General features: G+C 40.6%; 1 protein-coding gene across 1 annotated transcript; it reads right to left on the bottom strand.

Moving 5' to 3' along the window:
- Positions 1-1,841: 1,841 nt before the first annotated feature.
- Positions 1,842-12,301, bottom strand: LOC107191933 (glycine-rich cell wall structural protein-like). The gene is made up of 5 exons (XM_015581087.1): positions 12,188-12,301; positions 4,521-4,582; positions 4,105-4,409; positions 2,229-2,913; positions 1,842-1,947 (listed from the first exon to the last, which is right to left on the bottom strand). Exons 1-5 carry the CDS (start codon positions 12,299-12,301, stop codon positions 1,842-1,844), a joined length of 1,272 nt encoding a protein of 423 aa, XP_015436573.1.
- Between the last annotated feature and the right edge of the window lie 4,085 nt (positions 12,302-16,386).

Raw genomic sequence — 16,386 nt, 5'->3', positions numbered from 1 at the left:
TAATTAAATATATACAAAAATACAGATAACAGTTATTAACGGAATTTAAAATTCTGCTCCATTTGAAGTTTAAGAAATTAGTCGTTTCCTCCAGTTGTTACACAAACAACCAATCTCGAGCGGTTGGAATGAGAAAACCTCGAGCATCAGTGATCATGGATCAAGGGCAACATCCGTGTTGGCGACGATCCACCGTGTGTAGTGGCACAGGAGTGAAATCGTCCTCCTCCATGACATCTGCTCTCTTTCACTTTCCGCTTACTTTCCATTTCACACTAATCTCCGCTCGGCGAGCACGAGCGCGCGTGCAACTATCGTCGCAGGAGTAAATGCTTCTATTACGGCGGACCCTTACGACGTGATCGGAATGACCATGACTTTATTAATTGCTTCCTACGATAATTAATTACCCGCGACATGGAAGATACGGTCAGATCGAGCAGAAAAAGAGATTTCTCCATAAATGTTTTATTCGAGACAAATCGTGGAACATCGAGTATCGAGGAGTGCAATGACTGAAGAATTAAATCCGCTCAGATTTTGGGGAAGAACAGTGAATTGTTAATACGAATCTGGACGTCGATTTATGATAAACAATATCTGTGTAGGGTAAAAATTCCTGAGCACTATCTTGAGAATGTTACATTTACGGTATTCAGTTTTGAAATTTGATCGCGATGATTTTTAATTATTTCAGCTCTAGCGTTATTATATTCATTCGTGACGATTTGTTACTGCCTTCTGCATTTTAATTTATGGATAGTGGGTAACTGTGCACTTGGATTTTGCACGAAGCCGAACCTCTGTTTAGTTTCTGTTTACTCCGTTTTTATTGGTCCCAGAGAGGGAGTCCCCAGTGGTAGGAATAACGCCATTGTTAGTGTCGCATTCATCGAGGAATACACTGTATATTGACAAATTTTGAAAAATATTATATACGTAGATCTGTTGAGCATGGAATAATAAATACTAAATACCATTAAATTCGTTTATGGGAAACTTCATGATTAAACTAATGAATTTCTATTTTCAAAATCGTTCGAACGATAAGGAACAATCGGAAAGGCGTCGCTTAAAAAACGTACAAAACGATTTATTTAAACATAACGTAGAGCAGCAGTATTTACATAGCATAATAGTATGTACAAAACGCAACAAGTGCAGCGAGCAAACAATCAGGTATGTCGCAATCGCGAGAAGTAATTAAAACAACTGAAACGGCGCGCAAGTCTGTACGGCCTAGGTATTTCGCGAACCATCGACCTTAAATACCAACTAATCAACAATTTTCGAAAATTACGATCTAAATCGAACACACATAAACGGAACAGTATACAAAAATTCGTCTTCATTTCGAACAAATATCTTCAATAATCACGCAATTATATCTGTCAGTTCGTTGGAAAACGTGGAAAAATGGTGCTTTCAGAATTCACTAGAAAAAGAATAACAAGGACGTTCAACTTGATAAATGAAAACTATCGGTATTCCCCGGTAGCGTCTATATGCTCGTTTTCCTCCAGCAAGTCCATTAAGCCCGGAATTTCATTTCCAACGGATGGAAAATGATTAGTCGTTCACGTCGGACGAATCGTGTAAAAATACGAAAGAGAAAATCATCGCGAAGTGTGTCGAGCCGGGGCGAAAATCAACGGGAAATCGGGGACCGTTCGTCGAGAATCGGTGCCTTTGTTCTGCTTATAACTGGCAGTGCTGTTGAATCGCGATCGAAAGTCACGTGGCGTCGGTGATCGCGTGATTCGAACGTGACTGGATGATCGACAGTCGGAAGTCGGTCAAACCGTCGTGTCGGAGACAAGGTATCGGTCCCCCGAACGATTTTATTTCTTCTTGTGGTAGCCTGAGAAGCCGCCGCCACCGCCGCCACCACCTCCATGACCGCTCGAATACGAATCGTAGCCTCCTCCGCCGCCGCCACCATGGCCGCTGAAATAAATATTCTACGTCAGTTTCGTTTTTGTTTTATTGGAACGTTGCGAGCAACCGTTGTGAAAGTATATTAATTGGCGAAATTTGTACCCCGGTGACCTACTACTGCATTCGATCATTAAACGTGTTTCGATAACACGGAAGACATTTTTTTCGCGTACCTTCGGTGTGGTCTTCCGAGACCACCATTAAATTGTGGATGAATTTAAATATTTTAATTTAATTACATGTTGCTGAATCAAAATTGGCAGAATTTTATGAATAGAGGAGTACGCTACCTGCTACCGAATCCTGACGATATGCTGTTACCACCATAGCCACTGGATCCCAACGAATGATGATCACCACCGCCGCCAAAACCTCCTCCATGACCACTTCCACCTCCGTATCCTCCTCCGTGGCCACCTCCACCTCCGAATCCTCCTCCGTGGCCACCTCCGCCTCCAAATCCACTACCGTGGCTAACGACAAATCCACCACCACCTCCTCCGAAACCTCCGCCACCGTGATGGTCGTCTAAACCACCACCGCCTCCGTATCCACCTCCTCCACCTCCTCCGAAACCTCCGCCGCCGTGGTGTTCATCGAAGCCTCCGCCGCCGCCACCTCCGTATCCACCTCCTCCTCCGAAACCTCCGCCACCGTGATGATCATCGAGGCCACCGCCACCTCCGTATCCACCACCTCCTCCTCCGAAACCTCCTCCACCGTGGTGTTCATCGAAACCTCCGCCGCCACCACCGCCGTAACCACCTCCTCCTCCGAAGCCTCCACCACCGTGATGATCGTCGAGGCCTCCACCTCCTCCGAATCCACCGCCGTGACCTCCTCCGAATCCACCTCCATGTCCTCCACCTCCACCCCCATGTCCTCCTCCACCACCTCCTCCGAAACCTCCGCCACCGTGATGATCATCAAATCCACCGCCACCACCTCCATAACCACCACCTCCTCCGAAACCTCCTCCGCCGCCGTGGTGTTCGTCGAATCCTCCGCCCCCAACTCCGGGACTGGTTATGATGATGTCTCCGTGGCCACCTAAAATAGATCCATCATTACTATGTTTAAAAAAGAAGAGTGTTTTTCTTGGTCTTTCTATATTTTTTATAAAAACTAAAAATCCTTTGTAGTAGATGCTCAGTTTTTAGATTCTTCAAAAAATTCCAGATCACTTGAAGATGCATATTGTGACTTCAGTGATCTTGGTCTCCCTCTGTTTTCTATAAAAACTGGAAGTCCATTGCAATAGGTTCCCAGGTTTTATATTTTTGCAAAAGTTTCTGATCAATTGAAGATATATATTCTGACTTCAGAGTTCGTTCACTTTACAGGTATCTTAGGAACGTGTTTGTTTTGTATTTTTTTTCATATTTCAAATTAATCATTTCTAAACAAAAGTTTCTGTATAAATGTGTAATTAAAGTTTGTAGGATGGAATTTGAAAGAGAATTAGGGATCCACTATGTACATCACACCAAGGTAGTAAAAGTAAAACAAACTATGTACGTGTGAATTTGCAAAGCAACTGGCCCGACCTACAATCCTATCGTGGTGAAAATGCAAGATTGCGAACAAAATAACTGTGGATGCGACTGCAGCACGAATTCTTGCCATCGAATCAAGCCGGAAGTGAAAACCCACGAAACGAGTTCCACGGGTTGAAACGGTATTCGTGTGACGCGAGAAGAAACAGTGAACGTATTTTTTGCAAATAGCCAAGGTATCGTCGAAAGAGAACGTGAGAATGGATTTTACACATTATCTTCAACGAAGTTGTGAAATTGAGATTACGTTCCCTATGAATCACTAGAATCTTCATTATCTTTATTAGCGACATTGTCAAAAAGTTGTATACTTTATGCCACGTTTATTACTTCACAATAGCATAAGCATAGCCCATCGAGCTTTAATATCCCCTAAGCAATATTTCTTTTCTACTTTCAGCTATTTCGTAATACCTTCTAGCATTTACTGCATATTCGATAAGTGTCCTAATATTAATTACCGGGAATGTAAGTACTACAATTTTTGTTGTGCGAGTGACATGCCATCTAGATGGAAAAATGTAACCGGAAGCACTGGTATTATAAGTTATTCATCAGAAAAAATGTTAGAATCCCCGTGAGAAAAATTGTAATTGACTCTTACCTCCACCACCTCCGTGGCCACCTCCTCCACCATGACCACCGCCGCCAAAACCGATGTCGTGTCCTCCACCAAAACCACTTCCTCCAAAACCTCCGCCATGGCCACCTCCAAATCCTCCACCATGACCACCACCGAAACCTCCTCCAAATCCACCGCCGTGACCTCCACCTCCTCCTCCTCCAGGGCCACTGACTATAACGTGATGTCCACCACCACCTCCACCGCCTCCGTGGTCATCGTGTTCTTCGTACTTTATGATTTTCTTCTCATCGTGCTGAACTATCTCTGGCACATGGATTCTTATGTGTACACTAGAAAGTTGATAAATACGGTGATATATGAAGGAAATTATTGTAAAGAGATTTTCATGATCCTTGCGAGCAAAGATTGATCGTAATTATGGATAAGATTAATGTACTTACTGTTCGTGACCGAACGTGGCGAACGCAGTGACCAATGTCGTCGCGAAGATGAAGCATCTTACCTGAAGACAGAGAATTTCTTGCTCGGTAATGTTCTTCTTTATTTCTTATTTTTCTAATGTAAACACTGTATTCAGTGTTATGGAACAGGTTACCTTAAAACCGCAGAGCTCATTGGCTCGTAGTTATACCTGATTATTCAATCCCAAGCATTAAACCATTATCATTGTATCTCGATAAAAAGTCCAAGTATCGCATTACTTGCATTATAAACGTTTAAGTCAATTAAATTGCTATAATAATTATGACAGTGTAATAAAACTACTAGCACAGTGTAAATTATTTCGTACACACGACTCTTAATTCTACCATTGATTAGCACTGTTTCTTAGTCGTCTGCCCTAGCATCCGGAATCCAATCCTCACCTTATCATCAACAAATAACCCACGTAATCCCCATTCAAAAGCAAATAAATGTACAATGAATTCTTATTTTTCAAATTACCTCTATACAAATATGAACCGTCGTACTCATTCACAGTCTCCAAACAAGAATCTCGCCTATAAATCCATCACCCGATCATCACAAATACATCTCCCCTCACTCAACCAACAATCTCCCCAAAAACATCACAGACATAATTCTCAACCAAAAAAATCCAATCGTCCCCATCACAAAATCCTCGATCCCACAACCGAACACAAGCCCCCAACAATCCCAATCACCCAATAGTCCCAACAGAGGCAAAATATTCCCGCAAGATGTCCGGCTTACAGCAACTTTCGGCTCCATGATCCTCTCTCTCCGTGTCACCGTCCTCCTCTCTCTCTCTCTCTCTCTCTTCCTGCCTCTTCCCGATCAGCTCGCCGCTATGGTCAGGAACACACTGTCATATATATCCGGCAAGGATCCTGCCTATATATAGCGGGCCCCGAAGGAAGTACCGGAAACGGAGTCAGGTGGGGGATGGAGGCGATGATCGGTGCCCAACCAGCGTAGTAGACTCGAAGGTGCCGAGAGGAGACGGTGCACACACCGATTACCACCTGGTGGTTCCCGTATGCTTGGACATGTTAGTGTGTGCGCGACCACAGAGGAACGGCCGTGACCTAGAGCCCAGCACCAGAGAAATTCGCGCTCCGGGCGGTATTCGGCGTCGGTATACGTCGTACCCTTTGGGGTACATGAGAAAATCGGCGACAAGACCGAATCTTCTGGGGACTTCGTCAACGCGGAAAGTGAACGTCACAGACTGCTCAAATTCGGTCTTGTATGAGCTTTCATTACGGAAACGTCGCACGAGAACCATTAATTCGGCGTTAGAACAATGGTATAGTATACAGGGTGTTCCACCTAACATGAGCACCTTTGGTATCTCACTTGCTTTTTTGATTTGCGGAAAATTTATTTGAAAATGATGTTCATCGACATCGATACATTTTTCTACTAGTGATTTTGTCGTAGGTATTTTATTATTTAAGTCTACTATTATAGATTTGTGGATGTTTCGTACTCAAGGTCACATAATGGTCACACTATTCTAGGTTATTAGATTGGTCTTGGTCTCAACAATTACGCCATGTTGATAAAAATATGTAGTACCGTTTAAAAAAACATCGATGACCTTGAAATTTCGAAAAATATGACCTTGAGAACGATTGTTGTTTATTATAGAATTTGCTTCTTTTAATCAAAATTCTTTCCCCTTACATTTTTTGTGATCTTCAGAAACAAGTGAGATATTGATGGTGAGGTAGGACACTTTGTTTCATACAGCTTTTAATTCTCTACCGGACTATGCATTAAACACATACTAAGGTTATAAGTTAACGTTATGAAATAGTAAAAATAAAACAAATCGAAGAAACGATAATTATTTTGTCATCTACTATATATTATTGGCTTAAGAATAACGTGGAGATCTCATTGCATTTGACGAAGATTTGTTTTTTATTGCATTTTAAAGAACACTACAGGCTATAAATGCATAAAATCTGCAGTTTAGTAATTAGTATTACGCTTTGAATATTTATGTTTCATCATCTGTAGTGATAGTGATTCGTTGTAAGAAATTGTACATTATTAACTTCGCAATATTTGGTTAAGTCGTTTTCACTACTTAATTAATGGTCGGATGTGAAACGACTTTTTTCAAAGATAATGACAGAAATGAAGCAGTGAAAGGTTTATTTTAATCGCGGAAGTGAAAATTTAACTGGAACGTTGTCTCGAAGTCGATAGCGTCAGGTGCTTTATGTAACAGAGAAATGATATAAATTTTGGGCGGTCTTTGATATTGAAGCATTACAACGTAGCGCGCGTGTCGACGACCTGAAAAGTTTCGAATAGAAAATCGAAAGTTCTCCCCGCGTTACTGTGATGAATGGATTTTAAATGAAAACATAGTGTATCAATGCTCAGACATTCCACGTTATATCGGTACAATAACTGTGACGAATCCCGAGATAATGTTTCCAGGGGATTCTAAATCCAACCTACTTTTTTCCGTTTCTACAACAATGATCAATGATAACGTAAAAAAAAAATACCGAGGAAACAAGCGTGTACCAATCGAACGTGAGAAAGCAATTCGCCGCGAGGAACTCTCACGAGTCGCTCTAAACGCAATAACGTAAATCTCTTAATTAACCGGCCGCGCTCTTTCTTTCATTTTCTATCAATCTTACGAATTCCAGGAGCAAAAATCCTTTCACTGTTCTTTCTTTTTCGTGCACGCGTGTGTCAATGCCCTATCGATCTCGCTTGACCGTCGAGAAACCGAGGATGTGGGTTAAATTACCATAAATGGTAGCAAAAAGTGTTCGACAAATTATATTTTTAGAAACTTCACATCTCCTTTTTTACTTAAGTCCTTAAAAATGATAATTTATATTTCTCAGGCTAGAATATCAACGATATTCAATATTTATGGACAGAGATCGTTTATTTTTAAAACGAGGCTATTGAGCTGGCAATGAATATACTATTAATTTAATGTATTTATAATACCCGTGGTTCCCTAAAAATCATTGTCTATCAAATTCATATTTGAGTTCAGTTTCTGACTTCGTGAACATCAAATTTTCAAGAGAAATTCGTATAATACACAAGAAAAATCTTCGATGCTATAAGATTCGTGGGAACAATATACTGGCCGAAATTTCTATAGTCATCTTTCATAAATATTTTCAACATACCACCAATTTTAATGTCCCATCGTATCTGTTTTTATATTTTCATTAAAAAAAATAGAGGTTTCACTAAAAATAGTGAAAAACAATTGTTAATCTCAACTTTACAGAAATTTCTCAGTTTATTTTTTTTTAAATTATATTTCTATTTGCTTTTTTTAAAGAAATATTATATTAATTTTTTTTAAATCGATATGTACACTTTCTTTAATTAATCTCTGAATGCTACCAACACAAATTTTTCATTGGAATGGAATAATTATAAAAGTTTATCAAACAACAGTGACTTCATGGAAATTTCGGCCAGTGTATTTTCAAATAGACGTTCCAAACTTGTTTGCAAAAGTTGTTGTTCCCTTCTCGAAACACTCTCCAGCATTCCTACAATGCAGAACAAGTATATTCATCGAGCGTGTCGCGTTCCCAGCGATATGAAACAAGTACTTATTCGTCGTAAGGAGATATTATCTGCGCGCTCGCGCGGCAAAAAGCGCGCGCATTTTTCATTTCACTTTTCATGCTGCACCGTGCTGCAAACTTACTTTTCCTCCGAAAGGTTGTTGCATCGATCGGGTGGACAGTTCTTTACACGGTGCGGGAGCACACGCGCTTTCCCTGATTTCCAGAATAAAATGAAACAGAGAACGTCGACGCGGTGATTTAACGAGCCCCGGCGCCATGCTCATCGCGAATCGCGTCCACTTTGGGCGGTTGCTCGGAAAGTGAGTGATATTCGGACCTTTCTCTTGGCTCGTTTGTTACCGGTGGATGCACTTGATCAGCAATAAAATTGCTCCGTTCCCGTTACAGAAGGATTTCGTGGCGCACGCCCGTGAAAGAGATATCAAATTCCGAGGTTTCCCTTTCGTGAAAATCCCGCATAGTTTGGATAATGTCCGAACGGCCTGTTTCTGCGAAGGTTATAGTCTACGAAATAAAATTAGATCGTAACTTGAATGGAACCGTCGTTACTAGGTGAGGATTCTTCTGCGAAATAACATTTTATAATGTCATTCATAAAGACAAGAACCGAAATGGGAATTTCTTTTCTTTATTAAATATCTTATGGGATTAGAATAAATAAAAAAATTTATTGCATCTGATGTTAGTGTTCTCTTTTATTGGATTTAAAGCCTAGACATTAATTTTGCATGTACCTGATGAATATGAAGTACTGAGTCGAAATACAGGTCCTATAATTTTTTTTCATCGACCTTCTAGAAGAAAATAATGTACTAGCAAAAAAATATGTACTTTTATTTTAAATTAACTCCATTTCAGCTTGTCCTAAATGGGGAAGATAAAGTACCTTGTCATTCGTATTTATTGTATTCACCTAGTGATTCTTACATTTAATTCTATTGTAATATCCTCATTAGTGTAAACTATATTAATATACGTTGGTATTTAGAAATGATAATGTTTCGAAAATAAATCTTTAAATTGTAGGTTCAATGGATTTAAGTGTTAGCACGATCGTGGGATTAATGCTGAATAGATATTTACGCGATGAATGGTGCTTTCAGTTATGTAAATTTCGATGTTTGAAAATCGTAACTTGTTAACCAGGGGTATTATACAATAACGTTTCTCACTTTCAGTAATTCCAAATAAACACATCGAAGTATCGCGTACACTTCCTTTATTTCTTGGCGCAGAAGTGTAACTATTAGCTGGAAGAAACGGCGAGGAAACGTTGCATAAGTGCACTGTTGTCGAAAAGTAAAAGTACAATTAGCTCTCGGGTAATCGGCCTCAACTAGAGCCTTGCCACAACGTCCTCCGGATAAATAGTTCAAATACTCCGGTAACCAGTTTACTCTGATTAAAAATCGTCCCGTCACTATCACTTTCAGTCATGCCTACGATAACCGAACGCTGTAATGTGTTACGTTAAGCTTCCGATCCTCTCCCGTTCTACGTCAATTACTCATTGATGTCTCGGCTTCTTAACTTTTCCGGATTTGTTCAGTTTTAACGACAAGCAGAATTAAATTTATAACTGTATAGAATATCTACGCACTTTTTATTTATTGTCACATGACTTTCAACAGCATAAAACAGAAAGACTGGTTCAAGAATTTATTCCAATCATTTGAACGGAAGGATTACATATTCTCAAAACAGTATCCACTCAAAAGAATTAATACACAAGCAGATATGATCTGTACATATATATTGTTATTCATATTCTCTTGTCATCATGAATATTCTTGAATAACCTTGAATGACCTTGATACACCCAATAATAATGTACACCCCATATAGTCACATTTAAGAAGGAACAGTGTGTCACAATCCTACAAAACTCATACGTTGATTAAAACCTCCCTTAAACCTTATAACTCCTTGAATCTTCACCCAGCGAACAGAGATCGAAATATTACTTCAACCCTAACACTTGCCACCTCACATCCTATCGATCCTTTAACCTTCAGCCGGCAAATATTACCGAAAAAACAGAGTCCATCCGAACCCATCTGTCTATACAAATACAAAACATAATTATAACAATTACAGGGGTGACCCACCATTAGTACCTAAATTGAAATCTAAATTTAATATTAAAAACCACGTGTCCTAGCCACTCCAAAAGGACCCTGTATTCACCGTTCTCGCTCGACCATTAGACATTCGAAACACGTTGCATCGTTAACATAAAAAGAACAGTAGACCCAGTTTGGATGTTCGAATCGTCTCATTCAACCGATCTCCCGACATGCAGTCTAAAAAAACGTCCAGCAAAAATCCCAGAAAGGGGCAACCAAGTATCTGCCTCTACCCGCCAATGCACCCCTATTTGGGCTCGATCGCGCGGCAATCAAGGTGTGCACGAAATCGTAATCACGCCGATCGAATAGAAAAACAAGTCCGGTCGGTTCTACGGCGGCAACGAACGACGGGAGTTAAACGCCTCGATGAAAAGACGAGCTGTCTGCTCGATGACAAACAACCACGCGACGCGTCCAGTGAAACCGAGCGTGAATCGCGGCTTGACATTGCCGCTTGCCAGGGGGTTAATCGGTTTGAAAAGTCGCGGGAACGCAGTTGTGGGGGGGAGGGGAAAATTAAGTAATGCGAGACCGTCGCGGAATCGAATCGCGAAACAGCTCGGTGTTTGTTCTCGCGGGAACGAAAGCGACCCGACAACGTGCACGATCGTATCGATTCTCCCGATCGGCGCCACACCTTTCTGCACATCACGTTTGAGGTTAGGTTTCACCGGCGTCGAGCCAGTCGCGTTTCCCGTTCCGTTCCGGCGGAACTAAAGGCTCCGTTGCACCTGTTCCACGATCGTGAGATCATTTCTGTTGGAATGTAGACGGAAATCGATATCGATCCCTGATGATCTACCTTCACGCCTCGGAAACGGCTACCTATCGACGGGGGTACTCTTAACTACCGGTGAGTCGATTTTAATTAGAATCTCGTTGCGAAGAGTTTCCTTCGATTGGTCTTTGCCGTGGTTACGGTGTAGGAGTAAATGTGAAAGATACAGTACGTTTCGATGACTTAATGAGCGTTAAAAAAATCTCAATGACCTTGACTGACCTTGAACGAGCTGTTCTTGTTAAATAATGTCCACGAGTAATCCTGTGTTATTTCATAGGGGAATTAACCCAGGTTGAATACCACCCCTCCTTCCAACGACAACCTACCTGAAGACATTACTTCAAAGAAGGACATCCCCTACCAGTTTCGGTTTCCCTAGTATCCTCTTATGCAATTCTATCTTCTTATTTGATTCTTCACTATCCTCAAGAAGAAGAAGACTTTACATATGTTAACCTTGAATCCTAAAAGACCTTCGAACTCGCACTTCTATACAAGCCTCAAAAACCTTGAAAATACCTTTACAACACTGCCGTGACTTTGGACGACCTTGAGTCATTCCGTGTCACCAATTACCACCCACGTTACCAGTTCGAAAGACCATTCCTGTACAAATAGAAGAAAGTTGATGCAATCACTCAAAGGGTTAACCAACGATTACCCTCTACCTTAAAAGCCACCTATTAGTCACCTGTACCCATTAACTAGCCGTAGCTGTTCCGTAAGTAGAAAGCTAGCCTCCGATGACCGAACGTCAACATGTCAGCGGCGCGATCAGGACAATAACCTCGCGGAGTAGCCGGTGGTTCTGTCGCCATGTGATTACGCTTCGTTCGCGAGCAATTAAGCACGCTCTGAGAACGTTCATCTTTCGATGAAACGACCGGTAGCTGGGTTGCTGTCGGGGAACGAAATAGAAAGTGGCGGGACGAAAAGAACCGGACGAGAAAAGGGAACAAGGGGGAAGCTCGACAACGAGGATGTAACACATGGTCGGAAGGGGGGGATGAGGAGAGATCGAAGATTCGTGAGAGGCCGCGACGAGGTGACTCTCGCGGTGCCCCTTCACTTCCATTTTCGTGTACCAACGATCAAGGAGGTTGGATTCACGTGTGTATGTACTTGATCCTGTGCTCTCTTACTTTCCAACTGGACTTCCCGGGTGATGCCCTTTGGCCATCTTCCACTTCCGACGTCCACGCTGTAAAAACGGTGTTACTGGTCCTCTGAGGATCGATTGCTAGCATTCTGATCATTTTTAGCTTGCAACCACCTTTTATGTTTCAAACCTGCGTGATCTCACAATTTTTTAACGGGTTGCAGGTTTTTATTGTGATAATGATGAATGTGTTGAAGGTTTTTTTTATTATGTTGTAATGTTAATTGTATAAGTACTAAAATTGCAGGAAGTTTCCCAATTGACAAGCAAAAACCTTGTAAAGTGGTTGTAAGTGAACCCTTGTATTTTAACTGTTAATTAATTACATAGATAGTAACATCGTTGCAAAATGTACTTCCCCCCACCATGGAATGCTTTTCGATTCTACATTTACCTTCTAAACTTTCTTTCGATCAACAGTTTGTTGCACACGATTGTTGAGTGACACGTTTTCAGGCAAGAAACCGAACGCCATTAATTAAATGGTCTTCAGACAACGTAAATTGAACGTTCCTTTAATGGCTGCAAGCGTGTCGTGCGAGTGCATCGATTAAGCGAGTGCACTTTCGTTGTATCGCGCACGGTTGAATCACCAGGAGATACTCTTTGACCTTTTCCTTACGGTAGAAACTCGAGGTGTTCCGACAACAGGGAATCAGGAAAAAAAAATGCTTGCTTTCCCGCGAAAAGCAAAGCAGCCGTGACGATAGACGCGTCGACTAACCGTGCGTTTATCATTTCTGCGTGCGACGCGCGGCATCGCGAAATTACAGACGATCGTAAGAGGCTTTTCATTTCTTTTTTTTTTCCGGCGTGTGTAACGCGGGAAATTAGAGCACTCGTGCGGAAAATCAGGAGAACACCCTCGTTCCCGTTTACATCCGCGATGAACACGTTTCCTTGTTGCGTCTTAATGACAGAAGCAGAATTGTTGACGTTCCGTATCCTGTTCTTTCTTCCACAATGGAAAGTGGTGATGCTTGTACATTTTCGGGTTTGTCCGTTACTTTGAGGTTATCTGCAAGAGTCGCCATTTTGAAAGGTGGAAATATTTATTAGATATTATACATATTACTTATATTTATTCAAAATAATTATATCTTTTTGGAATGATACAAAAAAAAAAGTAAAAGGTATTTTAAATTAACTTTCAATTCGGATTAGTGAGTTATATCAAGGGGCACCGTCCGTCATCTTGGATGATGTTCAGTGAAATTGCATAAATTGCATCTTTAACGAGACTAACAGGTAAAAATAGAGAAAGCTGTTAATAATGAAGATTAATATTTTATTTTAGTTATTCATACACATGAAAACGGTCAAGTTTAAGTCAGTTTCCATCAACAGTTTGTAAAATTTTCTGACTTTATCGTAATATCTTCAAGCGAGCATCAATCGACCCATCAATAATCATAACATCATTAAGTCAATAAGTGTTAACATAATTCATTTAAATTCATAAGTGGTATTAATATACGAAAATTAACACTATTCGTTATATGTTCCTCAATGTCGAAAATGCTCTTGTTCCTGAAAAAGTTGTACGAACCAGGTCTACACGCGCCTCGACCCGTTCTACCACTTTTTTGCTTCACGCGAGAAAGACACAAAGTAACTGAATTGCCGATCTTGCGTGCTCCTATGGGAATACCGTGCGCTAGCTTGAATATCTTCTGAACAGGAACATTATGTTCTCCATTCCACCGGAATAGATCGAATTTGATAGATACTTTCTTTCGATCCCGTTCAACGCGCGAAGCAGGCTGTTATTTTCCCACTTTTTTTCTAATTCGGTACAGGACGAATACTTTCACGATTTAAATAAAGTAGATATACCGCCGTTGAATACCCTGGGAAATTGAGTTCATGGAAAATGTACCTGGAAACTGCTACCTTATACCCTGGGAAACTGATTTCATGGAAAATCTACCTAGAACTTGCTACCTCGGTATGTAACCTCGAGTAAGTTTCATTACAACGTTCCTCGAAGACATGAACATTAATTCACAGTTTAAAGTGTATCAATACTGGAGAAATATTACACTTTAGAAATCGATGCTTAACGATTTAATGGAGGAACGGAACCATTTAGAGCTACAGACTCCTCTCGATTATTGTCCCGAATTCGGGTCCACGCCGGGACAATAATCGTATAGGGAGAAATGTATCCTTGTAAATTCGTTTTTTGCCCGAAGTATTTGCCCACACAAAAGTATGCGCTTGACAGGTTCCACCTCCAGTGGTGGGGATAACAGCTGGACAATAATCGTGTAGAATAAACTAGACAATAATCGAGAGGTGTCTAACTGTGTTCACGCCAATTACATAGGAGGAAGTCAATTCCCTTTTAAGGAAGTTCACAAGAACCTCTTTGGATTGGTGACCGCCGTTGTTCTCTGTGTTAACCTTCCAGCTTCCACGTCGATTGTGGGGGGGGGGGGGAGAGTTGGTGGCGGACGAAGCGGGGGCGGCGAGCTGAAAAAGATCGAGAGGATCGTGTCTCCTCACGGAGGAGAGCAACTTTCACGACTTTCGAACGTTCAGCCGGTCATCGGACCTCGGAGTGAAAGTAAACGGGGAAGATGTGATCCACCGGACGACCATGGCATTCGATCGTCACTTTGTTCTTGTACGAGGAAACGGGGACCGATCCCCTCATCCGCGATGACCGGTGGACCGTGTATCCGATCGCCACCGTTAAGCCCGTTTCACAGCTGTGTAAAATGATTATTTTTCCTCGACCTTGAGACAAATGATATTGTACAATTAGTAAAATAATAGCCACAGGTCATTGAAAATAACTAGAAAAGACTAACATCGTTATATCGATCGAAAAGTTTGATTCATAAATAAGTTTCGTAATCCTTGAATTAAGAATGTTTTACAGGTATGTAAATTTAATATTCTAGTATGACCTTGAGGAAATTCATACTGGGTTGCAAGAGAAATAGTTTACTGATTGAAAGTGACAGTGTATGTTTTTTGTGATGCAAACTGTTGACTAATGATCGGCAGTAATTAATTTCTGTTTCCGGGCAGTTCCATGGAAATGTAAATCAAATATTTTGGTGTAGTCTTGTAAATTAATTGCAGGTGTCATTTGCAATTATATAAATTGAATATTCTAGTATGACCTTGAAAAATTAATATTGTATAGCCAGAGAAATAGTACACTGATTGAAAGTGATACTGTGTCTGCTGTGATCCAAACGTTTGACTAATGATCGATAACAGTTGGTTTCTATATTAAGGCTGTCACACAAGAGCGTAAATCAATTATTTTTTTGTAATTTTGCAAATTTAATTACAGTTGCCTGGATGAATCGATTAGGTCTTTAAAGTGTGACAGTATCTATATCTATTTTAAATTTCTATCTGTATGTGCGTTAATTAAGGAGAAATGACATTACACGAAACACAGTTCCAGCATAAACATAAAAAATTTACACACGTGTTTAGATCAGCTTTTCATCCTGGTAATTTGTAGCTTTTTCAGGGTAATGATCAGGTTCGTAATGAGAACGTAGATCAACGTAACATTTTAATTGAACGACCGTGATGGTAATTGCATCCAGCAGGAGAAAATGCGGTATATACTTTACGAACCGTTTTTGGGCATCTTTCATTACTTTCTACGTTTTTTTTTTTAAGATGATGTTGCAGCTTGTCACGATAGAAGGAAAGGTACGAGGTTCGTTTATTTAAAAATATTTCAGATGAATGGTAGAGATAATGAATATCGGACGCAGATCTCCTCGTGCTTCTCGCAAGAAATTTTTAATAACATTCACCAAGATTTAAAGTTCTCGTTCGGAGAGAATGTAAACGAAATTGAAAATAAGTACCGTACAATTTGAAACATTCGCTGAACACTTCCGATTACATTTATGATTGTTACAAAAACAAATCATTGATATTGTTATCGTTGTTTCATTATTTACAGTGTAAAACATTTACGAAAGAACTATCAATTCAAGCTACGTGATTGCCTCGAAGCCTTGATACGAAAACGACCGTGCAATTGAAGTCTACTTCAAGGGAACTTTCCACCGGGAGAATCGCCTTTCCCACCTTTCAGTCTGTCATCAATTAATAGATAAAGAATGACTTTCACCGATATGTGAGGAACGCATTAAAGCCTGCATGTTAAGCACCATGCATATTCGCATGCAACCTTTTCAC

This window comes from Dufourea novaeangliae, unplaced genomic scaffold (genome assembly GCF_001272555.1).
Source record: "Dufourea novaeangliae isolate 0120121106 unplaced genomic scaffold, ASM127255v1 scaffold7, whole genome shotgun sequence".
Lineage (NCBI taxonomy): Eukaryota > Metazoa > Arthropoda > Insecta > Hymenoptera > Halictidae > Dufourea > Dufourea novaeangliae.
Note: the sequence above shows the minus strand (reverse complement) of the source record. Positions and strands in the feature narration are given on the sequence as shown.

Bases quoted from the DNA above. Each gene is read 5' to 3' on its own strand.
- LOC107191933 (XM_015581087.1), bottom strand. From the start codon at position 12,301: ATGATCAGAATGCTAGCAATCGATCCTCAGAGGACCAGTAACACCGTT. The intron at 4,583-12,187 runs GTAAGAGAGCAC...CTCTGTCTTCAG, and splicing joins CCGGGAAGTCCAGTTGGAAA to GTAAGATGCTTCATCTTCGC. The intron at 4,410-4,520 runs GTAAGTACATTA...TCAACTTTCTAG, and splicing joins GCCACGTTCGGTCACGAACA to TGTACACATAAGAATCCATG.